This window comes from Nyctereutes procyonoides, unplaced genomic scaffold (assembly GCF_905146905.1).
Source record: "Nyctereutes procyonoides isolate TBG_1078 unplaced genomic scaffold, NYPRO_anot_genome, whole genome shotgun sequence".
In the NCBI taxonomy this organism is placed as follows: Eukaryota; Metazoa; Chordata; class Mammalia; order Carnivora; family Canidae; genus Nyctereutes; species Nyctereutes procyonoides.
In genome coordinates, this window is record NW_026575040.1 from 24,993,500 (window position 1) to 25,020,739 (window position 27,240).

General features: G+C 34.1%; 1 protein-coding gene across 1 annotated transcript in view; it reads left to right on the top strand.

Annotated features, from left to right (window-relative positions):
- The window catches only part of FAM227B (family with sequence similarity 227 member B), a 185,153-nt gene that overhangs the window by 27,216 nt on the left and 130,697 nt on the right, over positions 1 to 27,240 (top strand). Inside the window, exons 8-11 of the mRNA XM_055319907.1 lie at positions 611 to 709; positions 14,988 to 15,089; positions 18,507 to 18,633; positions 24,644 to 24,781. Of these exons, the coding sequence (XP_055175882.1) occupies positions 611 to 709; positions 14,988 to 15,089; positions 18,507 to 18,633; positions 24,644 to 24,781 (466 nt within the window). The remainder of the gene's footprint in view (positions 1 to 610; positions 710 to 14,987; positions 15,090 to 18,506; positions 18,634 to 24,643; positions 24,782 to 27,240) is intronic.

A 27,240-nucleotide genomic window follows, 5' to 3' on the forward strand; every position in this document is an offset into this window, starting at 1 on the left:
GCACCTTGTTTTTTGGAGTCTTGCTGTTCTTTGTCTAGCCTACACTATCATTTCAATAGCTATTAGGCAAATGTAATTACTGAGTATATGAAATGTGGTTAATGTGACTGAGATGAGTTTTTTATTTTATTTCTTTTAATTTATATATAAATTTTAAAACTAATATTTGATTTAGTTGTTAAAAACCTTCAATTATGGTTGGAGCAAAATCACAACTATGTATTTTATGAAGTCTGAACACTGATCTAGTATTTATGACAAAAATTATTATTCAAGTTGAGATGTGCTGTAAGTATAAAATATACAATATTTGAAAGACCTATTCCCACAAAAGAATGTAAGATATTATATTAAAAATTTAATGTCCATATTTTGAAATGATAACATTTTAAATATATTTGGTTTAATAAAATATTCATTAAAAATAATTTCACTTTTTACTTTTATAAAGTAGCTACTAGAAAATGTAATATTATATATGTGGCACAATAGAATTTCATTGAACAGTGCTAGTCTATAACCACTGAAGACATACTCTTTATAAGGCCTATTTGCATTAATATGTTTTATAATGTATTTTAATTTGACCTCTATATCTTTTGTTCCTTAGGAAAAGGTTTTCAAAATCTGGAAGACCCATTTTCTCTCAGAAGCCTCTATTGCTCTTTTACATGATTCCTTTTGGTGGTGGTTTCTGCATAAATTTAAGGTATAATGTCATTTTTTTAAACTTCTTTTTTTTTAAGATTTTATTTATTTATTCATGAGAGACACAGAGAGAAAGAGAGGCAGAGACACAGGCAGAGGGAGAAGCAGGCTCCATGCAGGGAGCCTGACGTGGGACTCCATCTGGGCTCTCCAGGATCATGCCCTGGGCTGAAGGCGGCGCTAAACTGCTGAGCCACGCGGGCTGCCCAAACTTCTTTTTTTAAGTTGATTTGTGGCACATTTAATTTTTTAGTAGAGGTGGCACTGGTACAAAAAAATATATTTCCAGATCCTTTCACAGAATTTGGATTTTTAGTACTCCATACATGTTACGAATCCTGCTCAAAATCTAGAGTTCTTTCAGAGGAGTTAAAACTTTAATATGGATTTCAAAGATCCTGAGTTTTCATGAGTTACAAAAACATCAGTGAAATCAAGCAGTGTAATGAATACTGAAGTTGTAGCTTAACTTAGTACTATAATGTGCTGACAAACAGTTAAACAGAAAACCCACTGCAAATCAATAACATTGAAAGAAGTTTAATTTGGAAAATAATCTGTAGAGCAGATTGAGAAAGTGTCTTTACTTGATTCAGAAAGGTAAAAAGCTCTGATTAGGATTAAGAAGAGAAAGACATCTGGATATTTGGGAAAGGTATCTGGGAAACAATAAGAGAATGGATAAGCAGCACATGAGTCTTATGTTAGAGAATATGTGAGCCCGGAAAAAGTGGTGAATACCAATGTCTGTTGTGTGGCTTCTGGATCTGGGAGAGTAGAAAATGAGAGCAACCTCTGGGATCACAATCTAAGCATTAAGAAGCTGTACCACCCCATCAAGAAAGCCTGAAAATAGACTCCACTCTCCACCTTGCCCCAGCTCAAATTTCTCACACAAATCTGCTTATGGATTGTCACAGCAATTTTACACCATGAAGAAACTGGATGTTAACTAGTTTTATATGCAAACCATTCAGTTAGGGCTTTATGTTAGAAAAACTATAGATTAGAATAACTCTAGATAAGGAGTATCAGTCCCTATTTCTGATATTGTTAGGAGCTCTGGATGAAGCATAGGGAATGCTATATCAGTAATACAAAGATAGTTATCTAGGGAAAATTGTGAAATCAGGAGAGTTTCATTACCTGAAATTTCTTGATCTAGATCTAGATCTAGACCCTAAATTTATATTTTTCCATGAAAACAGAGAAACATTACATTCCCACTTAAATCTGTTGAGATTATATATAAAAAGGAAATATAATCTAGCAATGTTCCTAACAATTGTTTTTTCAGGCAATAACAAACAGATTTAATACAAAAATATTAATGACTACATTTACAGGATTATTTTAGAATAACAAGGAATTAGAGTTTTTTATCTTTTTTTTTTAAGTAGGCTCCACGCCCAACAGAGAGCTCAACATGGGGCTTGAACTCACAACCTTGAGATCAAGACCTGAGCTGAGATTTAAGAGTTGGACGCTTAACTAACTGAGCCACCTAGGCGCTCCTAGAATTTTTAATCTTTAATCAAACTATTCTCTAGAAACCAGCTTTCTGAAATTAAAATATAATAGTATAATAATAATTTTAAACATTATAACTTGACATGTTGTAAAAAAGCAATATATTCAGCTGGATCAGTGTTCTGCTAATGTGCTAGCGAACTGAAGGAGCAACTTAAATTGAAGCAGACTTTCCATGATTTAACTAGAACAGTTCCTCTTTCATCTGTTTTGTTCATTGCATTTTATCTACGATTTTATGTCTAAGAGGGTTTACCATTAAAAATATATATGTAATATATATAAGTATGTATGTTAAAATGGATGCAAAATACATAAATTCTATCTGTTTTGGAAGAATAAATAGTACTGATTTTATACCTAGAGTATATATAGTAAAGCCATGAACCACCTGTTCAATCTAATTACCAAGAGTATAATATGAAAAAATATATAATCATACTCTAGAATATAACATGCTTCAATGTGGCTTTAAAACTTATTTCAGTAAATGTTGTATGATTAATATAAAGCAAAATCTTCTTTATTTAGTGGTAATTTCATCTAGTAGAAAATTTACTGAACTTGGATCCAGAACGCTAGAATTTTAAATCTAGTTTTCCTGTTATTTTAAGACTTTGAGCTAGTCAAAAAATCTCTCTGAGCTTCATTTATCTCATCTCTAAAAGAAAAAACAGGTAGAAAATAACATATACCCTGCTTTTTTCCCTAGGGATGTTTTATTAAAAGTTACACAAATAAGAAAACACCTAGTAAACTATGAAATACTATATAAATGTAACATAGGATTCAGTATAATAGAGTTAAGAGATCTGGCTTTCAAAAACAAGTTTTACCCACTTAGTGAATGATGTGACCTAGCATAATTATTTACCTCTCTAAATCTTTGATAAAATAAAAAAAATCACCTACTTTATATGTTTGTTGGGTTAAATGAGAAAGTGCATGTAAAATTGTTTATATGAAGCTGTGTATATAGTAAGTGTTCAATGGGTACATCTATCGTGACCATCATCATCATTATTATTACTGTTATTATATTAAGGGAGAGAACACTATGTTCTAAAAATTGCGGGCCAATGTATAGGCTAATGACAAAAGTTTCCCTGATGATGTTTGATTAGAAGAACTTTAGTAATGATATTGCAATATACTTAGTGTTTTTTAAAAATTGCTCCTGAGCTCCCGAAAAGATTCAAAAAGCTGGAAAGCACATCATTCTCACACATATAACAACAAAGAAAAGTCATATAACCTATAAGATTACAACTTTTTTGAATTCATCATGTAGAGTAGATTTCAAAGCAAAGAATGTTACCAGGAAAAAAGAGAATAATTGTATAATGATAAAATGGTTGATTCATCAGTATAACATAATAATCCTAAATATATATGCACCTACTAAAAATGCTTTAAAACACATTTAATAAAAAAATTTAAAACTTTAAGGAGAAATAGGAAAATTTGTAAGTGTACTTGGATGTTTCAATACCTCATTCTCAGTAATTGGTAGACTATACAGAAAATCAGTAATGATACAGAAGACTTGAGCAACACTGTCAACCAGCTTGATTGATCTAATTGACATTTGTTAAATATTCCTCCCAACAACAACATAATACACATTTTTCTCAAGTACACATTAAACATTTACCAACTACTTTCTGAGCTAGGAAAACATCTTAATAAATTTAAAACAATTCAGGTCAAACGCAGTATGTTTTTGGACCAAAATGGAATTATATTATAAATGAATAACAGAAAGCTATCCAGAAAATCCTCAAATATTTGGAAACTAAATAACACACTTCTCAGTAACTCTGGGTCAAACCAGAAATCAGAAACTGGAAATATTTTGAATTTAATAAAAATACACATTAAAATGTGTGGGACGCAAGGTGCCTGGATGCCTCAACTGGTTAAGCATCAGCCTTTGGCTCAGGTTATGATCTCAGGGTCCTGGGATCAAGCCTGCAATGGGCTCCCCACTCAACAGGGAGTCTGCTTCTTCTTCTCCCCCTCCCCCACTGACTGTGTGTGCGTGTGCTCACACCTGCACTCTCTCTCAAAATAATAAAATCTTTGAAAACAATAAAATGAAATCTGTAGAATGTAACTCAAGCAGTATTTATAAATTTAGAGGATTAAAATGCCTATGCTAGAAATAAGTGAAGCTCTCAAAAAAATATGACCTCAGCTTTTACTATAAGAAACTAGAAAAAGAGGAATAAAGGAAACCCAAAATAAACAGAAGAAGGGGAATCATAAAGATCAGAGAGGCAACCAATAAAAGAAAAAACTGGAAAAGAAAGGAGGAATTCGAGAAAATCAAAAAGCCAAAAGCTGGTCCTTTAGGAATCTTAAAAACAAGGTAATTCAAGAGGAATTGGAAGCCAGTATTTCACAAATACAGCTCAATACTTGATTTAATTGACTCAAACCATAGAGGCTGACAAAAGAAGAAAGAAGAACCACACCTATTTCCAAGCATAAATACCTCAGTTTTTGCTGTCCTATGAAGATGTCCAGGTCTCAAACAGAAATTACAAAATACATGAAGAGGGAATGGAATTACTGAGTTGTTAAATATGAAAATGTTCAGCTTAACAAGATAATGCCAAATTGTTTCCAAACTGGATGTACAAATTAATTCTCCCATCATTAATAGAGTTCCTAAACAACCAATAGGTCAAAGAAGAAACCACAAGAGAAATTACAAAATACCATGAGATAAATTAAAACAAAAACACAACCTAACAAAACTTATGAGATGTAGCAAAAGCCAAGAGAAAAATTTATAGCTGTGAATACATTTAAAAACAGTATCTCAAATTAACAACCTAACTTTACATTAAGGAACTAGAAAAAGAAGATCAACCCTAAGCCAGCAGAAAGAATGAAATAATATAGTTTGGAATGGAGACAAATAAAATAGAGAATAGAGAATAGAATATGAAAAGTTAGTTCTTTGAGAAGATCAACAAAATTGACACAATTTCGGTTAGATTGACCAGGAACAAAACAGAAAGGACTCAGATTATTAAAATCAGAAAATTAAAGTGGGAACATTACTGTCACCAAAGAAATAAAAAGGATTATAAGAGTACTATGAACAGTGTATGATAACAAATTGGATAACCTATATGGAAATGGACAAATTCCTAGAAACATGCCATCTTCCCAAACCGAATTACCAAAAATAGACAGTATAATTAGACATATAACTAACTAGTAAGGAGTTTGAATCAGTTATCAGAAACCTCTCAACAAAGGAAAGCCCTCTACCAAATGGCTTCACTGATAAATTCTAGCAACATTAGAGAATTAACACCAATCCTTTTCAAATTCTCCCAAGAAATCAAAGACAAGGATACATTTCCTAATATAGTCTATGAAGCCAGCATTTCCCTGATACCAAGGTCAAAGATACTATAAGAAACAAACCTTGGAGCACCTGGGTGGCTCAGTCAGTTAAGTGTCTGCCTTTGGCTTGGGTTGTGATCCCAGGGGTCCTAGGATTGCACCCTGCTTTGGGCAATCTCAGCAGACAGCCTGCTTCTCTTTCTCCCTCTGCTGTTCCTCTTATTTATGTGCATGTGCTCTTTCTCTCTGTATCAAGTAAAGAAATAAAATCTTTTTAAAAATTACATACTAGGGGATCCCTGGGTGGCTCAGCAGTTTGGTGCCTGCCTTTGACCCAGGGCGCGATCCTGGAGTCCCAGGATCGAGTCCCGCGTTGGGCTCCCGGCATGGAGCCTGCTTCTCCCTCTGCCTGTGTCTCTGCCTCTCTCTCTCTATGTCTATCATGAATAAATAAATAAATAAATATTTTTTAAAAATTACATACTAGTATCTTCTTTGATGAATATTAATGCAAAAATCCTCAACAAAATACTAGCAAACTCAATTCAGCAGCACATTAAAGGATTATACACTCTGACCAATGGGATTTAGTCCCAGAATGCAAGTATGATTTAGTATATGTTAAATAGCTTGATCTAATGCTAGTAACCTGAATACCCAAGAGCTACAGGACAAATTTTCTTTTCAAGCATACCAAAAATAATTATATATAATATATATGTATATTATATATGTGATATATATGATTTTTTTAGATTTTATTTATTTTTGTGAGACAGAGACAGAAAAACAATGAGCACAAGGTGGGGGGGGAATCTTCAGAGGGAGAGGGAGAAGCAGGCTCCCCACAGAGCAGAAAGCCCGATGTGGGGCTTGATCCCAGGACCCTGAGGTCATGACCTGGCGAAGGCAGACACAACTGAGTGAGCCACCCAGGTGCCCCCATACCAAAATATTTATTAAAAATGACCATAACACTTTGCTATTTAGTCTCCTTTGGAGGTATTTATGGTATAGACACTAGATTAACTCATATTAATCAAATACATATTCTGGATCTTTCTATTTAAGATCATTTCTATTCTTCATACACATTAAGTATAGATTGTATAGTTGAAGCATGCTAACTTTGTAAATTACATATATGTAGAATCTCATTTAATTCTCATACAACCCTCTATCTTAGAACCACTATTACAAAAATGCTATTGATATTATTATTTTTGCTATTTTGTCCTTCCATAAACTTCTTACACAAATATGGGAGTGCTATTGTGTCTTGGGAGATCTAGATTCTAGTCTGGTTCTCAATTACTTAACTGTATAATCTTAAGCCTTTTAATCTTTCTGAACATTAGCGTAATCACTAAAGTAGAGGGATTTAAGATAAGGTGATATCTAACTTCCATTTTAGGTCTAAGATCCTACACATTTATAAATCCTAGTTCATTTTGCTTGCTAATTTCATAGAAAACTACCACTAAATTTGATAATTTTTGGTGTTTATTGCCATATTGATTAATGCCAATTTGTATATCTATAATTGACATCATAAATAAATTTGGACTCTTTGAATTATCTTTATTGCTTAATTCATGTATATGAACTCTAATTCATCTTTGCATTGCTTAGTAGAGCAAGAAGTCAGGATGCTTGTACTTTAATTTATTAAAGTTTTTATTCTGGTTGGCTAACATACAGTGTTATATTAGTTTCAGGTATACAGTTTACTGATTCAACACTTCCATACATCTCCAGGTGCTCATTATAATAACTGCATTCCTTAATCTCCATCACCTATTTAACCCAACCCTCCAGCTCCCTCCACCCTGGTAACCATCAGTGCTCTATAATTAAAAGACTGTTTCTTGATTTCTCTCTCTCTTTTTCCCCCTTGTTCATTTGTTTTGTTTCTTAAATCGTACATATGAATGAAACAATATGGTATTTGTCTTTCTCTGACTGACTTATCTCACTTAGCATTATACTTCCTAGCTCCATCCTTGTCATTGTAAATGGCAAGATTTCATTTTTATGGCTGAATAATATTCCATTGTGTGTGTGTGTGTGTGTGCGTATACACACACACCACATCTTCCTTATCCATTCATTGATGGACACTTGGGCTGCTTCCATATTTTGGCTATTGTAAATAATGCTCCTATAAATATACGAGTGTATGTATCTCGTTGCATTGTGTTTTTTTAATTTGGGGGGTAAATACCCAGTTGTGGGATTGCCAGATCATAGGGTAGTTCCACTTTTAACTTTTTAAGGAGTGTCCATACTGTTTTCCAGAGTGGCTGTACCGAGTTTGCATTCCCACCAACAGAGCAGGAGGGTTCCCCTCTCTCCACATCTTCTCCAACACCCATTGTTTCTTGTGTTGTTGATTTTAGCCATTCTGCCAGATGTGAGGTGATATGTCATTATAGTTTTGATTTGCATTTCCCTGATGATAAGTGATAATGAACATCTTTCATGTGTCTGCCGGCCATCTGGATGTGTTCTCTGGAGAAATGTCTGTTTATGTCTTCTGCCCATTTTTAAATTGGATTATTTGCTCTTTGGGTGTTGAATTAAATAGGTTCTTTATATATTTTGGATACTAACCTTTTATCAGATATATCATTTGCAAATGTCTTCTCCCCTTCTGTAGGTTGCCTTTTTTAGTTTTGTTTGATTGTTTCCTTTGCTGTGCAGAACCTTTTATTTTGATATAGTACCTATACTTTATTTTTGCTTTTGTTTTTCTTGCCTCAGGAGATATATCTAGAAAAAAGTTGCTATGGTCAATGTCAAGAGGTTACTACTTGTGCTGTCTTCTAGGATTTGTATAGTTTCGTGTCTTATATTTAGATCTTTAGTCCATTTTGAATTTATTTTTGTGTATGGTATAAGAAAGTCATCTTGTTTATTTCTTTTGGATATTACTGTCCAATTTTCCCAGTACCATTTGTTGGAGAGACTCTTGTCTCTCCATTCCATTGGATATTCTTTGTCAAAGATCAACTGACCATATACTTGTGGGTTTATTTCTACGTTTTCTATTCTGTTCCATTGATCCATATGTTTATTTTTGTACCAGTACCATATTGTTTTGATTACTATAGCTTTGTGATACAACTTGGAAGTCTAGAGTTGTGATGCCTCCAGCTTTGCTTTTCTTTTTCAAGATTGCTTTGGCTGTTCAGGATCTTTTGTGGTTCCATACAAATTATAGAATTCTTTGTTCTAGTTCTGTGAAAAATGCTGTTGGTATTTTGATAGGTATTGCATTAAATGTGGAGATTGCTTTGGGTAGTATAGACATTCTAACAATATTTGTTCTTCCAATCCATAAGCATGGAATGTCTTTTCATTTCTTTGTGTAATCTTCAATTACTTTCATAGGTGTTTTGTAGTTTTCAGAGTACAGGTGTTTCACCTATTTGGTTAGTTTTATTCCTAAGTATCTTACTATTTTTGGTGCAATTGCAAACGGGATTTTCTTCTTAATTCTACTTTCCACTGCATCATTATTGGTGTATAGAAATGAAATGGATTTCTGTACATTGATCTTGTATCCTATGACTTTAGTGCTCGCTTCAGCAGCAAATACATTAAAATTGTATCCTATGACTTTACCAAATTCATTTACTAGTTATAGCAGTGTTTTGGTGGAGTCTTGATCGTGGTGAATGATTTTTAAAAATATATTCTTGATTTTTGTTTGCTAACATTTTATTGAGGATTTTTGCATCTATGTTCACCAGAGATATTGACCTGTAGTTCTCTTTTTTAGTGGTATCTTTATCTGGTTTTGGTATTAGGATAATGCTGGCCTCATAGAATGAATTTGGAAGTTTTCTTTTCCATTTTATGGAAGAGAAGAATAGGTATTTTCTTCTGTAAGTGTTTGGTGGAATTTGCCTATAAAGACATCTGGTCCTGGACTTTTATTTGTTGAAATTTTTTATTACTGTTTCAATTTCTTTGCTTGATATAGATCTGTCCAAGTTTTCTATTTCTTCTTGTTTCAGTTTTGGTAGTTTATGTGTTTCCAGAAACTAATCCATTTCTTCTAGGCTGTCCAATTTGTTGGCATATATTTTTTCATAATATTCACTTAGAATTGTTTGTATTTCTGTAGTGTTGGTTCTTATTTCTCCTTTCATTTGTGATTTTACTGAGTTTTATCTTTTCTTTTTGATAAGTCTGGCTAGAAGTTTATCAATTTTACTGATTTTTTTTCAAAGAATCAGCTCCTGGTTTCATTGATCTGTTTTGGTTTTTTTTTGTTTGTTTGTTTTTAGTTTTGGTATCATTTATGTAATGCTCTGATCTTTATTATTTCCTTCTGCTGGCTTTATATTTTGTTTGTTTGTTTTTTATCTAACTCCTTTAGGTGTAAAGTTTGGTTGTTTATTTGAAATTGTTCTTGTTTCTTGAGATAGGCCTGTGTTGCTATAAACTTTTCTCTTAGAAACACTTTCACTGCATACCAAGGGTTTTGGACCATTGCGTTTTCATTTTTACTCATTTCCATGTACTTTGTTATTTCTTCTTTTATTTCCTGGTTGATCTATTCATTGTTTAGTAGCATGTTATTTAACCTCCATGTATTTTTGGTCTTTCTAGATGTTTTCTTGTGGTTGACTTCTATTCTCATAGCATTGTGATCAGAAAAGATGTATGGTGTGACCTCAATCTTAAATTTGTTAAAGCTGGTTTGTAGGGATCCCTGGGTGGTGCAGCAGTTTGGCGCCTGCCTTTGGCCCAGGCGGCGATCCTGGAGACCCGGGATCGAATCCCACGTCGGGCTCCCGGTGCATGGAGCCTGCTTCTCCCTCTGCCTGTGTCTCTGCCTCTCTCTCTCTCTCTGTGTGTGACTATCATAAATAAATTTAAAAAAAAAGAAAGAAAGAAAAAAGCTGGTTTGTAGGCTAATATGGTACTTATTCTAGAGAATGCTCCATGTGTACTTGAAAAGTATGTGGATTCTGTTTTAAGATGGGATGTTCTGAATATATCTGTTAAACCCATCTGTTCCAGTGTGTCATTTAAAGTTATTTTTTCCTCGTTGATTTTCTATTTATATGATCTGTCCATTAATATAAGTGGGGAGTTAAAGTCTTCTACTATTGTATGATTGATTAGTTCCTTTATGTTTGTTATTACTTTTTTTAAAAAAGACTTTATTTATTTATTCATGAGAGACACAGAGAAAGAGGCAGAGACATAGGCAGAGGGAGAAGCAGGCTCCCCACCCAGAGCCTGATGTGGGACTCAATCCCAGGACCCTAGGATTATGACCTGCATCAAAGGCAGACACTCAAGCACTGAGCCACCCAGGTGCCCTGTTATTAACCTTTTTATGTATTTGATTACTTCTATGTTTGGTGCATAAATATCTACAATTGTTATACCTTCTTGTTGGATTATACCCTTTATATAATATCCTTCTTTGTCTTTTGTTACAGCCTTTGTTTTAAAGTCTGTTTGTCTTATGTAGAAGTATTGCTATTCTGGCTTTCTTTTGACATCCATTTGCATAATATATATTTCTCCATCCCCTCCCTTTCAATGTACAGGTGTCTTAAGTCTAAAATGAGTCCCCTGTAAGCATCATATAGATGGATCTTATTTTTTTTAATCTATTCTGTTACCCTGTGTCTTTTGATTAGAGCATTTACTCCATTCACATTTAAAGTAACTATTGATAGATATGTATTTGTTGCCATTTTATTACTTGTTTTATGATTGTTTTTGAAGATTTTCTCTGATTCTTTTTTTGTCTTTCATGTTTTGCTGATTTTTTTAGTGACATATTTGGATTTTTTTGTCTTTATTCTTTATATATTTATTAGTTGTTTTGGCATATGGTTACCATTAGGTTTGTATATAATCTCTTCTGCATATAGCAGTCTATATTAAATTGATGGTTGTTTAAGTTTGACTGTTCTTTTCTCCCCACCTCCCCACGTTTTAGGTATATTGTGTCATATTTTATATTCTTACTGATTTTTTTACAGAAATATTTATTTTTACTGCTCTTGTGTTTCCTACCTTTATACCATCACTTTTAGTCTCTTCTTTCCACTCAAAGAGTCCCCTTTATATTTCTTGAACAGCTGGTTTAGGGATCACAAACTCCTTTCATTTTAATTTCTCTGGGAAGCTCCTTATCCCTCCTTATATCCTGAATGATATCGATAGGGTATTCTTGGCTGCAGATTTTTCTCATTCAACACTTTGAATATTTCATTCCACTCCTCTTCTTCTTTCTTTTGTAAAATTGTCTGCTAGCCTTATGGGCTTTCCCATGTAAGTTACTGACTTCTTTTGTCTTGTTGTTTTTAAGATTTTTTTTTCTTTATCATTATATGTTGCAAACTTAATTACAATATGTCTGGTGTGGGTCTGCTTATATTAATTTTGATGGGAATTGTCTGTGCCTCCTGGCTCTGGACATCTATTTCCTTCCCCAGATTAGGGAAGTTCTCAGCTTTATTTCTTCAAATAAATTTTCTGCCCACTTTTTTCTCTCTTCTTCTGGGATGAATGTTATTGCAGTTGATGGAGTCACTGAGTTCCCTAAGTCTTTACTTGTTTTGTATAACTCTTTTTCTCTCTTTTGTTCAGCTTGATTATTTTCCATTACTGTCTCCTATGTCATTAATTCATTCCTCTGCTTCTGACATCCTGCTATTCATTCATTCAAGCTCATGTTTCGATTATTGAGCCCTTTATCTTTACTATGTTATTTTTTACCTCTCTGTTAAGAGTCTCACTCATGCCTTCCACTCTTTTCTCAAGTCATGTGAATATCCTTATGATCATTGTTTTAAATTCTCCAACAGGCATGTTACTTATATCTGTTTTGCTTAGATATAAACTGTGGCCTTGTCCTGTTCTTTCATTTGAGATAAATATCTCTGTCTTCTCATTTTTATCTGCTTCTCTGTGTCTATTTCTCTGTGTTAAGAGGGTCAGCTATGTCTTTTGCTCTTGAAAGTAGTGACTTTATGAAGGGGATGTTCCAGAGTGCCCAGAAGTTCAGTGTTCCTGTTCACCAGAACCTGGCACTTTAGGATAGTATCCTATGTGTTTTCCTTATACCCTGCTGTTGTGTCTGAGTTACCTTTCCTTTCTCTGCAATCATCTATACTGACTTTGCCTGTTGTGGGTTGCGCTTGCTCTCTTTGGTGCTAGAGAGACTCAGGCAGGCCAGCTCTGAGGGAACTTGCCTGCAGGGGAATGTGGAAGTGGGGTAACAGTGCTAGCAAAATTTGCATTGGGCCACTAGGCCTATGCTGGATCCCCCCAGAGTGCTGCTGTGGCTGGGGGGTGTATACCAGGGCAGCTGGGGGAATAAGGCTGGGCCCAGCATGTGATGGTACCTTGGGGCATGAAGCTAGGAATAGCGTGGTGACTGGACATGGCATGAGACAGCGGTTGTGAACCTGGCAGCTGGACAGGCCACACATGTAGCTTTAACAAAATTTGACCTGAGTCCTTTTATTATAAATGTCTTTATAGCCTTGCCTCACACAGGTGGTTCTATATTTATGCTGGGAAATGGGAAGGGAAAAGGTTCCTGCCAGCTCCCTCATTTTTGGAGAAGTCCATCAACACGCTCTGAAGTCAGTATGAACAGATTTGTCTCCTATTTGCCCCCATAATTGTGTAAACTGTCATTTTTATGTTGCCATTCTGCACAGGCTGGTGTCTCTTTAAAGGTGGTAACCCAGCTATTCTTAACCTCCTGGATCACCCAGCGATGAGTCAGGTGATTTATAAAGCTCCAGGCTCCAAGTCCCACTGGTTATATAAACACAAGAAACTCAACCCTTTTAGTTTTTAAAGTTAAATGTTATGGAGATTAGTCTTCCCCATGTGAGCTCCTGTTGTGAGGACCCATTTCTTTCTTTCTTTCTTTTTTAAAGATTTTATTTATTTATTCATGAGAGACACAGAGAGGCAGAGACACAGGCAGAGGGAGAAGTAGGCTCCATGCAGGGAACCTGACATGGGAATCGATTCCGGGTCTCCAGGATCACGCCCTGGGCTGAAGGTGGCGCTAAACCGCTGAGCCACCGGGGCTGCCCGTGAGGACCCATTTCTTTGCCCTCTCCAGGCATGCAGCTCCCTCCATCCTGCGGGAAGCTTCCCTCTACCTTTCTGACCTTCCTAACCTCTCCGATGCAGTTTCTTCTCTAAATTTAGTTGTGGAGTTTGTTCTGCCACTCTTCAGATTGCACTCTGGTTTATTAACTTGGATATGGATGATATCTAGTTGTACATGTGGATGGGATGAGCTCAGGGACTCCCTACTGCACCACCTTCCCAAACATATCCTATCAGGAGTTTACTAAAATATTGACATTATTATTACTTGTACATTTCTTCCTTCTTACAACATATATACTGTGTCGTTAGCCAACATATCACAATTTCACTAGTTCTTGCTGTGGCTGTCTCATCCTACTAACTGCTTTAATTTCATACTGAGTTACTGATAATGATAGAGTTGGAGTGGTTATAGGACAAGAAAGTAATAGAGTAATAGACATTGATTTGCCTTTACATGCCAGCTCTAATTCAAGAACCTTCATTAACTCACCAGATGTTTGTGTGCTTTTTGTGTGCCAGGCACTGTGCTGAGTCCTTGAAATTCAAAGTCAAAAACATGATTCTTGTCCTTATTTTACTATGCTACTTTAAGGTATATATATTTTACATACATTTGGCAGATGAGGAAACTAGGGCTAGTTAACTAACCCAGGGTAAGGCAACTAATGAATAATAAAGCCAGTATTCAAATTCAGGTCTGCATGGGAACAAACCCATGCTCATCTTCACTATAGCAACTCATCTGCCTTTTTAGAATAAATAAAATTACTGGGGCAGCTGGGTGGCTCAGTCCATTAAGTGTCTGCCTTCGGCTCAGTGCAAGATCCCAGAACCCTGGGATGGAGCCCCCTATGGAGCCCCTTATGGAGCCCCATATTGGGCTTCCTACTCAGCAGGGAGTCTCCTTCTTCCTTTTCCTCTGTCCATCCCCGCTCATGCTCCAGCCCTCTCTCTCTCTCTCAAACAATAAGTAAAATCTTTTTTAAAAAATAAATAAAATTACTGATATGTGTACAAATTCCAATTATATTTTTTTATAGATTTTATTTATTTATCTGAGAGAAAGAGAGATAGCAAGAGAGAGAACAAGCAGGTGGAAGAGGGAGAGCTCAGCAGGGAACCTGCAGTGGAGCTAGATCCCTGGACCCCAGGATCATGACTTGAGCCAAAGGCAGACCCTTAACCAACTGAGCCATCTAGGTGTACCACAAATTCCAATTTTGAATTGTGATATTAATGCTTTTAATTTCATACATGTTCTATTTTTTAAGCCTGACAGAGAAAATCAAGATTTCTTGTTTGACAGAATTTCAGAAAGTTATGTGACACTTTTCATGAGCATCCCTGCAAGTCGAAAAGATACATTCCTTCAGGTAAACATAGAAAATAACTGATTATGCTAAGGATTTTTAGAGCAAATGAAATTTAAACAATAGTTATTTTATTTGTTTAAACACCTATTAGAATATATTTTGTTATTTTGAAAGCAAATTACATGAAATAGAGTAAGTAATGGTCATATTTTAAGTTATGCTTTCCCCTCCTTATATTGTATTCCCTTACCTAAAAGTCTCACAGAATCTCCTTAGTGTGGTATAGATATTTTATTTGCATATTGATAATTTGAAAACTACTGATTTATTCTGTGCATATTTGCATATTCTTGAGTTTTGCTGTTTACCTTCAAAATTATCATTTTTCTTTTACTTTATAATGTACCTTTTAATCTGTTTAAGAGGACTTGAGAAGTTTATGTAATAAATATATGTATTCTGTAATACGTAGGTACCTGTTACAGTAAACAATAATGGACATATTCATAATCAAATATTTGTTTCCCTTTTTTTGTTATAATTAGTGAATACGATTGATTAAAAGAATTTGTGTTCTTCAGTAATGTAAAATGAAAATGTGTAGGAGTTTCATTAGATACTTTTAAATGTAAACATCTAGCATCTCAAAGCTGAAGTCACATTTAAATACTTTGTTGTGTTGATATTTGTAATTCAGAAATGCATTCATATTTTGGAGTTGATAGCTGTTTTCATGGGTAAAACAAACTTAAAAACAGTTAAATGTCCTTCAAAGTAAAAATATAAATAAACTTACATTGCCAAACTATATGTTCAATCTTGATCTATCTTTCTTACTCACAGCCATATACTATAGGTGCAATGTCTATAAAAGGAAACCAGTAGCAGGCTGGGAATAAGAAGATTTGGCCTCATGTCCAGGATATGCTACTAATTATCTGGGTGATCTTGGCAAGACATTTAGTCTCTCAGTTCCATAGTTGGAAGAGGTTAATTAGAATCATGATTCATAGATTTTAATTTTGTAGAACAGTGGTGTTCTGAAAGATGGACTAGGATTTTCTCTGCTAATATTAAAATATTTTTTCTTATTTCCATGTAAAAACTAAGGGTTAGGATTTTTGGCAAATTGTCTAGAAATGACAAAAACAGCTGTTTCTCCTAGCCATAATCTTTCACTTAGTCTGTCCTTTTGTGGTGAGTGACTCTAGCCTACCTACATGGTTTGATGAAATCAAGAATGCTTTAACATAATGCTCTTGAGAAAAGGATAACAGGCCTATTTAAAGTGCATGAAGAAAGAAGTAGTGGCACACGTTGCATATCCCCCATTCTCCAATTTCTAGCCCTACATCTTTGTTGGGGGAGAAATAAATGTTCTCCCCTGGAATGGATATGCCTTTTGATAAGTGTTATATTTATAGCCTTTCTCAAATCATGACTTGATTTTTTTTTTCTGCATTCCTATTTTCTGTGGCTTTTTCTGAGGAGAAGTAAGTTGTTTAATCAAGATTCAAAGGCTCTTTGAGGACAAACAAAGATATATGTCTTGGTGATTTGACCCCTTGGCCTGGGTTCGGTCTTCTGTTAATGCTATCTCACTGTTACTATGCTTTATAATGAGGACACCTCCCTATATATCTATCTCCTCCAGAGCTGTTTAAGTAGAAATAAAGTCTCATCTCATTGACCACCTTCCGTTATTTTTACCTCATTCATATAAGTCAGGATTTTGTTACTACTTGCTCATCTGATTCATCTTACCTAATAAAGAGAAATTTGTTAATTTTTAAGAATCAAAGAGTCATCTTCATGTCCCACTATTCGGTACAAATTAGCTGAATCTAAACATTATTTATTATGACTTCTCTTTCTTCCACTGTCCCACAATGATAGACCTTCAGAAATTTTCCCAATATAATTTGACACTTGACCTTAATCATGAAGATGAGATATTCATAGAAAATATTTAGAAGTTATTCTTATTCACCTTGTTCAACCTTTTAATTTTAATAGTATGATTTTTATACCAAAATATAATATGTGATTGTTTCTGGCAGTAAAATGTTTATGATTCATTTCAATAAAATTAAATATACCAATATATTAAAGCATTCCCCCACCACCACCAAAAAAATTGTGGTGTTCTTCAAAGCATATTACCAGCAAATTTGACCACTTCTGGATTTGCTTACTATATTAGTTTCTTATTGTTGCTATAACAAGTTATCACAAATTTAGTGACCTTAAAAACAACAAAAATTCATTGTTTTAGAGTTATAGAGGCCAAAAGTCCAAAATGAGTCCTACAAAGCTAAAATCAAGGTATCAACAGGGCCAATTCTTTAAAAGGTCAAAGGAGAATCCACTCCTTGCTTCTTTTAGCTTCTGGTAGCTGCCAGCATTTCTTAGATTCTGTTCATTCTAATCTCTATTTCTGCCATCCCACTACGTTCTTCTCTTCTGTAGTAAAAATTTCCATAGCCTTCTTATAAGGACTCTTGTGATTACAATTAAGACCCACTGGATAATTCAATATAATCTCCGCATTTTAAGATTCTTAACTTAATGAAATCTGCAAAGCCTTTTTGCTGTATACATGAACATTTACACATTCCAAGGATTAGGATTAGGACAGTGACTTCTAAGGGACACTTAGATTACAAAATTTTACATTTAGTATTAAGGGGTAAATGTGATCTTGGATATTTATTTGATTGCTGAGTACCATAATAATAAATAATTTTTTAAAAAAATTATAATATAAAACTAACTTATGTTTAGTCACTTCCTAAAAGGAATTTAGTAGTTTAGGGATTTTAAGTCTAACAGAATAATGGTAGCGCCATATATTTGTTGATATCTGACCATAAGTTTTCATATGTAAACTACAGTAGTAATTGCAATATATTAACTCACCTAAACAGACTTCAGTTATTTAAAAATATGCTTGTTACTATTACCTCACACATACGCAAAATAATTATGTGAGGTGATAGAAGTGTTAGCTAACGTTATGGTGGTAATCATGCTGCAATAAATAAGTGTATAAAATCAACATACTGTATACCTAAAATATACGCAGTATTATATGTCAATTATGTCTTATATGTATTAAAAATACTTAAATAATTAATTAAATATACTTTTTATTATACTGATCTGTATATGTCACTTTCTAAAAGAGGATAATAATACCAAGGTTAAATGAAATAATCATCAAACTTGTTAACTTCATCCTTTTATCCAAATTTAATCTTCTAAAATGCCAATAAATAGCCAAATTGATTTTATTTTTAACCCTTCTTTGTTCATTTTTCTCAACTTGAGATACAAAAGAGTTCTGAATGGACAAACACAAGCTATAAGGGAGGAAAAGGACATGTGTATTTCACAAACTTAATAATAATTTCTTTGGTGGTTGAGATATACTATATAAAATATGAAATCATTCTAATGTGACTCTATTTTTGGTAGGTGTATCCTGACTGCTTGGCACAGGCTATCTATGCAACATTCCAGGAAGCATTTCCAGAATCCAGTAATCTTTTTAATGATGAATTTAAAGAAGATCTAGGGAATAATATTTTTCTTTGGTTGTCAGGTATGAGTATATCATTTACATATTGATCATTATTTTCATATATGGTATCTTTTTGACTCCAATTTTTAAAAATTGGTAATTCTTTGCCTTACAAAATATGCCATATCATGCCAATGTTGTTTTTTAAAAATAACAATCATCTATTTTCTTTTGAAAGTTTTGTTGTGAGGGAGACAAACCATGAGAGATTCCTAACTCTAGGAAACAAAGGGTTGTGGAAGGAGAGCTGGGTGGGGGGATGGGGTAACTGGGTAATAGGCACTAAGTAGAGCATTTGATGGGATAAACACTGGGTGTTATACTATATGTTGGCAAATTGAATTTAAATAAATAAATTAATTAATTAATTAAAAATAAAAACCACCCAAGAAAATATAGCTCAGGACCATATGGCTTCATTGGTGAACCCTACCAAACATTTAGATAAGAATTAATGTTGATCCTTATTAAACTCTTCCAAAAGTAACCTGAACTCCCAAACTCATTTTGAGGCCAGCATTACCCTGATACTAAAGGCAGATAAGGGCACGACAAAAAAAAAACTACAGACCAATACCCCTAATGAATATAGACACAAAAATTCTCAATTAAATATTAGAAACCAAATTCAATAGCACATTAGAAGGATCATAAACTAGGATCAAGCATGATTTATATTTAGGATGCAGGATGATTCAACATATGCAAATCAACAAATGTTATACACCACATTAATAAAATGAAGAAAAACCATATGACCATCTCAACAGATGCAGAAAAAACACTTGAGAAATTACAATATCCTTTCATGATTAAAAAAACAACACTCAACACATTGGATATTAAAGGAGCATAGCTTAACATAATAAAGTCCATCTATGACAAGCCCACAGCTAACATATTCAGTGGTGAAAGACTGAAAAGCTTTTCCTCTAAGATCAGGAACAAGACAAAGGTTCCCATTCCTACCATTCCTATTTAACATAGTATTGGAAATCCTAGCCATAGCAATCAGAAAAGAAAAAAAAAATAAGTAAAGTGCATCCAAAAGAAAAAGGTAGGAGTAAAATTGCCTTTCTTTGTAGATGATACACTCTTATACAGGCATACCTTATTTTATTGTGCTTCACAGATACTGCAGTTTTTACAAATTGTAGGGGTTTTGGTAACCCTGCATCAAGCAAATCTATCAGTGCCATTTTCCCAACAGCATTTGCTTACTTCATGTCTCTGAGAGAAATTGGTAATTCTCACAATATTTCAAACTTTCTCATAATTATATTTGTCATGGTGATCTGTGATTAGTGATTACAACTCACTGAAAACTCAGGTAATAGCATTTTTTTAGTAATAAAGTTTTTAAAGTATGTATATTAAATTAGACACAAAGCTATATAGCACATTTAATACACTACAGCATAGTGTGAACATAACTTTTATATGCATTGGGAAATCAAAAAATTCATTTGACTTGCTTTATTGTGCTATTCATATTCAGTTTATAGAAAATCCTCAAGACTCCACCAAAAAAACATTAGAATTAATCAGTGAATTCAGCAATGTTGCAGGATACAAATCACTATACAAAAATAGTTGCATTTCTCTATACTAACAACAAAATATCTGAAAAACTAATAATCCCATTCATAATAGCATTAGTAAGAATAAAGTACTTAGGAATAAATTTAGCCAAGAAGATGAAAGATCTGTATACTGAAAACTACAAAATTTTGATGAAAGAAATTGAAGAAGACACAAATAAATGGAAGGATATCCTGTGTTCATGGATTAGAATAATTAATTTTGTTAAAATGCTCATACTTCACAAAGCCATTTATAGATTCAGTGTAGTTCGTATCAAAATTCCAATGGCATTTTTCACAGAAATAGAAAAAACAATCTTTAATGGATTGTATGGAATTAAAAAAAAAAACCCTGGATAGCCAAAGCAATACAGAGAAAGATCAAAGCTGAAAGCATCATACTTGCTGATTTCAAAGTATGCTACAAAGCTCCAGTAACCAAAATGATATGGTGCTGACATAAAAATAGACATAGACCCATGGAATAGAATCCAGAGCCTAGAAATAAACCATCACAAATACAATCTACTAATATTCAATACTCTTTTCCATAATGGTTATACTGGATAACCACATATAGAAGAATGAAATTGTACTTTTTATACCACTCACAAAAATGAACTCAAAGAGGATTAAAGACTTAAAAATAAGAACCAAACTATAAAACTTTAAGAAAATATAGAGGAAAAGTCCTTGACATTTTGTAAACAATTTTTTGGATATGATACCAGAAGCATAAGCAACAAAAGCAGAAATTGGTAAGTGGGACTGCATCAAACTAAAAATCTTATGCATAGTGAAACCATCAACCATCAACATGATTAAAAGGCAACTCATGGAATATATTTGAAAATCATATTTTGACAAATGGCTAATATACAAAATATATAAAGAACTCAGACAGCTCACTAGAAGAAAAACAAAATCTAATTAAAAAATGAATAGAGGAACTGAGCAGACACTTTTCCAAAGAAGACATGTAGGTGGCCAATAGATACATGAAAAGATGCTCAACATCACTAATCATCAGGGAAATGCAAATCAAAACCACAATGAGATTTCATCTCATACCAGTCAGAATGCCCATTACCAAAAAGACAAGAAAGAAGTCTTGGCAAGGATGTAGAGAATATGGAACCCTTGTGCACTGTTGGTGAGAATGTAAATTGGTGCTGTTACTTTGGAAAATGATATGGAGATTCCTAAAAAATTTAAATAGAAATACCATGTAACCCAGCAATCCCACTTCTGGGTATATATCCAAAAGAAATAAAAACATACCAAAGAGATATCTGTATTCTCATGTTCATTGTAGCCTTATTTACAGTAGCCACGATATGGAAACAATCTAGGCGTCTGTCAATCAAGGGTTAAGTTGGATTGAATTTTGAGTCCCTTGTGTCAAACACATAGTTTAATACATAGTAAGCCTTCAAGTGCTTGTTGAATGTTATTTTTATTTATTATAAGGACCAAGTGGGATCCCTGGGTGGCGCAGCGGTTTGGCACCTGCCTTTGGCCCAGGGCGCGATCCTGGAGACCCCGGATCGAGTCCCACGTCGGGCTCCCGGTGCATGGGGCCTGCTTCTCCCTCTGCCTGTGTCTCTGCCTCTCTCTCTCTCTCTCTGTGTGTGACTATCATAAATAACTTTAAAAAAAAAGGACCAAGTAAGTTTTGTCCCAGAAATGGAATGATTATTCAACATTAGACTGTATTAACCCTTTCTGATGTTCTGATACCTTGACATCCAGGGCCTTGCTTTCCCTGAATGGACTGCACTGCCATAGTTAGCCATATCCTAGAGATATTAAACAACTCACCCATAAACATGCTTTTTAAAACATAATTTTCAAATAAAACCAATTCAGAGGCCACATTACAACACCTTATTTATTGGGTTCTCATATTGTAGATCCCTATCCCCTTATCTGCATCATTCCAGAACCAGGTACCAAACAACCAGGGACAGGCCCTATGCCACAGAACCTGATAAAATTATTCAGGTTAGTCCATTCTGAGCCAGTTTACCCTGCCTTGTCCCTTCCTTCCTCAGAAGCCTCAATAGAGCCTCTTTTTCACAGTTTCTCCTTCTTCCCCTGTGTTCTGACTGACCCCAGTGTTTCCATGTGTGGTCAACATTGCCATGGTGTGGCACCTTCTCTTGAGAACTGTGAGTAATAAACTACCTTTTCAATGCCAGTCATTTCCTGATCTGTTAGCCTTACTATCTCTCATATTTCCTGTTAATACACTATATTTTAAAACAGACAATCTACCAAGAAAATATTCAAGTGAATTAAACTGAAGTCTTCTGCACGTTTTATCTAGTGGCAACTTATGTGAAATAAGTGATAGCCCAATCTAAAACCATTGAGAAAATTCTAATTGACAGCTGAATATATATAGCAAGTAATCCTCATTGAACATTCACTACTAAAAAAAATATTGGTTATATTTCAGAGTATATCAATATACAGTATTATTGATAATAATAAGAGTAGCTCATATTTTTCATTTATTGAACACTTTAACATATTAACTCTCGGAACAACCATATGAAGTGTACAAAGGAATATATATTGTCCTCATCTTTATTGCTGGGGCTATACATGTTTGGTGTGATTAAATAAATTATTCAATCATACACAGCTTTTGGAACAAAAGTAGAACTTTTAAAATTTATTTTTGTGAAATTGTCAACAATACTAAAAGGCAACCTATGGAATGGGAGAAGACATTTGCAAATGACTTATCTGATAAACAGCTAGTATCCAAGATCTATGAAGAACTTATTAAACTCAACACCCAAAAAACAAAAAATCCAGTCAAGAAATGGGCAGAAGACATGAACAGACATTTCTCCAAAGAAGACATCCAGATGGCCAACAGACACATGAAAAGATGTTCAACATCACTCATCATCAGAGAAATACAAATCAAAACCACAATGAGCTACCGCCTCATACTAGTCAGAATGGCTCAAATTAACAACTCAGGAAGCAACAGATATACGTGAGAATGTGGAGAAAGGGGAACGCTCTTACACTGTTGGTGGGAATGCAAACTGGTGCAGCCACTCTGGAAAAGAATATTGAGGTTCCTCAAAAAGTTAAAAATAGGGGATCCCTGGGTGGCGCAGCGGTTTAGCGCCTACCTTTGGCCCAGGGCGTGATCCTGGAGACTCAGGATCGAATCCCACTTCGGGCTCCCGGTGTGTGGAGCCTGCTTCTCCCTCTGCCTGTGTCTCTGCCTCTCTCTCTCTCTCTCACTGTGTGCCTATCATAAATAAATAAAATAAAATAATTTTTTTTGAAAAAAAAAAAGGTTAAAAATAGAGCTCCCCTCTTACCCATTAATTGCAGTGTTAGGTATTTATCCAAAGGACATAAACAGTGATTCTAAGGGGCACACCCCAATGTTTATAGCAGCAATGTTCACAATTCCAAAAATATGGAAAGAGCCCAGATGTCCATTGACAGATGAATGGATAAAGAAGACATAATATGTATATGGAATATTAGCCATCAAAAAAAAAAATCTTGCCATTTGTAATAATGTGGATGGAACTAGATGGTATTATGCTAAGTGAAATAAGTCAGAGAAAGACAAATACTATATGATTTCAATCATGTGTGGAATTTAAGAAACAAAACAGATGAACATAGGGGAAAGGAAGGAAAAATAAAATAAGATAAAAACAGAGAGGGAGGCAAGCCATAAGAGACTCAATTGTAGGAAACAAACTGAAGGTTGCTGGGGGATTGGGTAACTGGGTAATGGACATTAAGGAGGGCAATGAGCACTGGGTGTTATATGCAACTGATGAATCACTAAATTCTACCACCTGAAACTGATAATACAGTATTTGTTAACTAAATAGAATTTAAATTTTTAAAAAAATTTAAATTTATTTTTGTTACTTTTTGGTTACTACAACTGATTCATAAATATTACTCAAAAATAATAAAGGAAGAATAATGATAGTCACCTATACTCAGAAGTGATCATGTTAACATTTAAGCTACAGCCACACATACACAAGAGGTAAAACTGTTCTTCCCAAAAAACATATTATAAATGCCTATGTTAAATATTTATAACTTTTAGTGGATACTTCATGATCCAATGTATGGATGTATTCTTATTGGATGTATAGGTCCTTTCCAAATTTTTGCAATAATTAATTTCCTCCTTTGCCCATCAATGAATTGGATTATGTCTATGAGTCAGAAGATGATACCAAGTTTTGCCTCTTTTCTAATTCACTGGTTTATGGACATTAATACTTCTTAAAGAATTTCCCTCATATAAAACTTGAGACTGACAATTTCCACAGGGTTCTTGTGAGGCCGAAACATGTAATACTCATAAAAATGCTTTTATAAATTAAAGATATTTTCAAGTGCTAATTTCCATGACTAAATAAATATACATTTTATATTAACAGGTTTAAAACCTCAAAAAGGATTTTGGACCTACTGGAAACTAAAAGAGCTCTCCACAACAACCATACATGGTACTAAGAAAGCACCTTCAACATCTATAAAGGATAGGATTGAAAGAAGTCAGGCACGTATCACAGCTGGTAAGTACATTTAGTGTCAACTGCAGGATGAAGTAGCCAAAATAAAATATATTATATTAATGGTTTATTATGATTTTCCAATGATTAATTCTTTGGTGAGGGTCTCAAAATAACATTTGATTTGTAAGTTGTTGTTAACAATAGTTTGAATATTGCTTTACATTTTAGCTTTTCATTATAAAAGTGGTATGTGCTTAATTTCATCCTCCCATTTGCCTGTTATATTTTTATATTGATCTTGTATCCTACAGTCTTGTTAATTCTAGTAACCTTTTTATAGATTTCTTAGGATTTTCTGCATGAAAAATCATGCCATCTGAGAATAAAGAGCATTTAACTTCTTTGTTTCCAATCTATATGCCTTTTGTTTATTTTATGTGCCTACGACTAGGACCCTGGGAAAACGTTAACTAAAAGCAGTGAGAGTGGACATCCTTGCCTCATTCCTGCCCCGAGAGAGGAAATGTTAGGTTATTTGCCTTTAAATTGATTTTGACTGCCAGTTTTTATAGATGCCTTTTGTCAGGTTGAGGTAGTTTCATTCTCAGTTTGCTGAGAGGTTTGTTTTGTTTTTGTTTGTTTTGTTTTGTGTTTTTGTTTTTTTAATTTATGGATAGATGTAGGATCTTGACAAATGCTTTTTAGCATCTGTTGAAATTAAACTATTTTTTTCCGTTTTAGTCTTTTAATATAGTAAATTACAGGGATTGATTTTCAAATGTTAACTGAACCCTGCATCTCTGGGATAAATCCCATTTGGCCATTGTGTATTAACTTCTTCATGTACTACTAGATTTAATTTGCTAAAATTTTGTTTTCTTTTCCTATACTAATCTGTCTCATTTTAGTAATAAGGATTTTGTTCCCTCCTCTTTCCTAAAAGAGTTAGTATAAAGTTGGTATTTATTCTGCTTCCCATATTTGGTAGTATTCATCAATGAAACCATCAAAGCCTAGAATTTTTTCTGTGGGAAATTTCTTGACAACAAATTCAGTTTCTCTAGTAGGACTATTCAATTATCAGTTCCTTCTTAAATGAACTTAGTTGTTTTGTATGAATTATTTTATTCCTTTAAATGTTTTTGAGTTTTTTTCTGATATATAATTTAGTTACTTAGAAATATTTTGATGCATTTGAGCCTTCATTAGGTAGAACCAGTGAAGTCTTTTGTCTAGGCCTAATTAGCTTCCCCTGCTGAGTCAATACCCTTCACAGTATTCTACTTCTTGCTCTGTGTATAGAAGGTTTCCCATCTGATTATCTAGAAAATGAGCTTTGTGTGAGCTCCAAGCTGCTCCTTCCTTTGGGTGGCTCTTTACCAACCTCAGGCAAAGTTTCAAGGATAACCCTCTGAAAATCTTTAGAATGCTCTCTGTGTGCATCTATCTCCTCCACATTATGCTGACCTATGAACTGTAGCTTGCCTTTGCCTTCCTGAATGCTAAATTTTACTTTTTCAACTCAGTGAGACTAGTGGATTCTGTTTGGATTCCCACTCCTTGCACTGTGCAGAAGAGACAATTGAAGGGCTCCTACATTTGTTTCTCTTTCCTTGGGGATTGCTGACCTCTGCTGCCTATTGTCTAACACATGGAAACCATTGTTTCATATATTTTGTCAAATTTTTTAGTTGTTGGGTGGCTCAGAGGTTGAGGATCTGCCTTTGGCTCAGGGCGTGATCCTGGGATCTGGGACCAAGTCCCACATCGGGCTCCCTGCATGGAGCCTGCTTCTCCCTCTGCCTGTGTCTCTCATGAATAAGTAAATAAAATATTTTTTAAAATTTTTTAGTTGTTTAAGAAAGAAGAGTAAATCCAGTCCTTGTTACTGTATAATAGCTAGAAGTAGAAGCAATATTGTGTTTGATTTATTTATTTATTTATTTATTTATTTATTTATTTTAAAGATTTTATTTATTTATTCATGAGAGACACAGAGAGAAAGAGAGAGACTAAGACATAGGCAGAGGGAGAAGCATGCTCCATGCATGGAGCCCAACATGGAATATTATGTACCTTTAAAATATTAAGAGAACACTTAAAATACTTCTCTATATTTATTCGTATATTTATCATTCCTGGCACTTCATTCCTTGTATAAATTTCAGTTCCTTGTGATATTATTTCCCTTCAGCCTGAGAAACTGCCTTTTGGCAATTCTCATAGTTCAATTCTGCTAGCAATGAATTTCCTTGTTTATTTATCTAAAAAAAGTATTCATTTTGCCTCTATTTTTTTATAGGATACTTTTGCTAGGTATAGAATTCTGGTTCATTTTTCTTTTGCCTCTTAGCAAGATATTGTTCCATTGTGTTCCAGTTTCTATTATTTCTAATGAAACATCAGATATTATTTCACCATGTCTAGGGTCAGAAACTTTTCCTGTAAAGGGCCAAATAGTAAATATTATAGGTTTTATTGGATACATATCATTTCTGTCACATAATGATTTTCTTTTT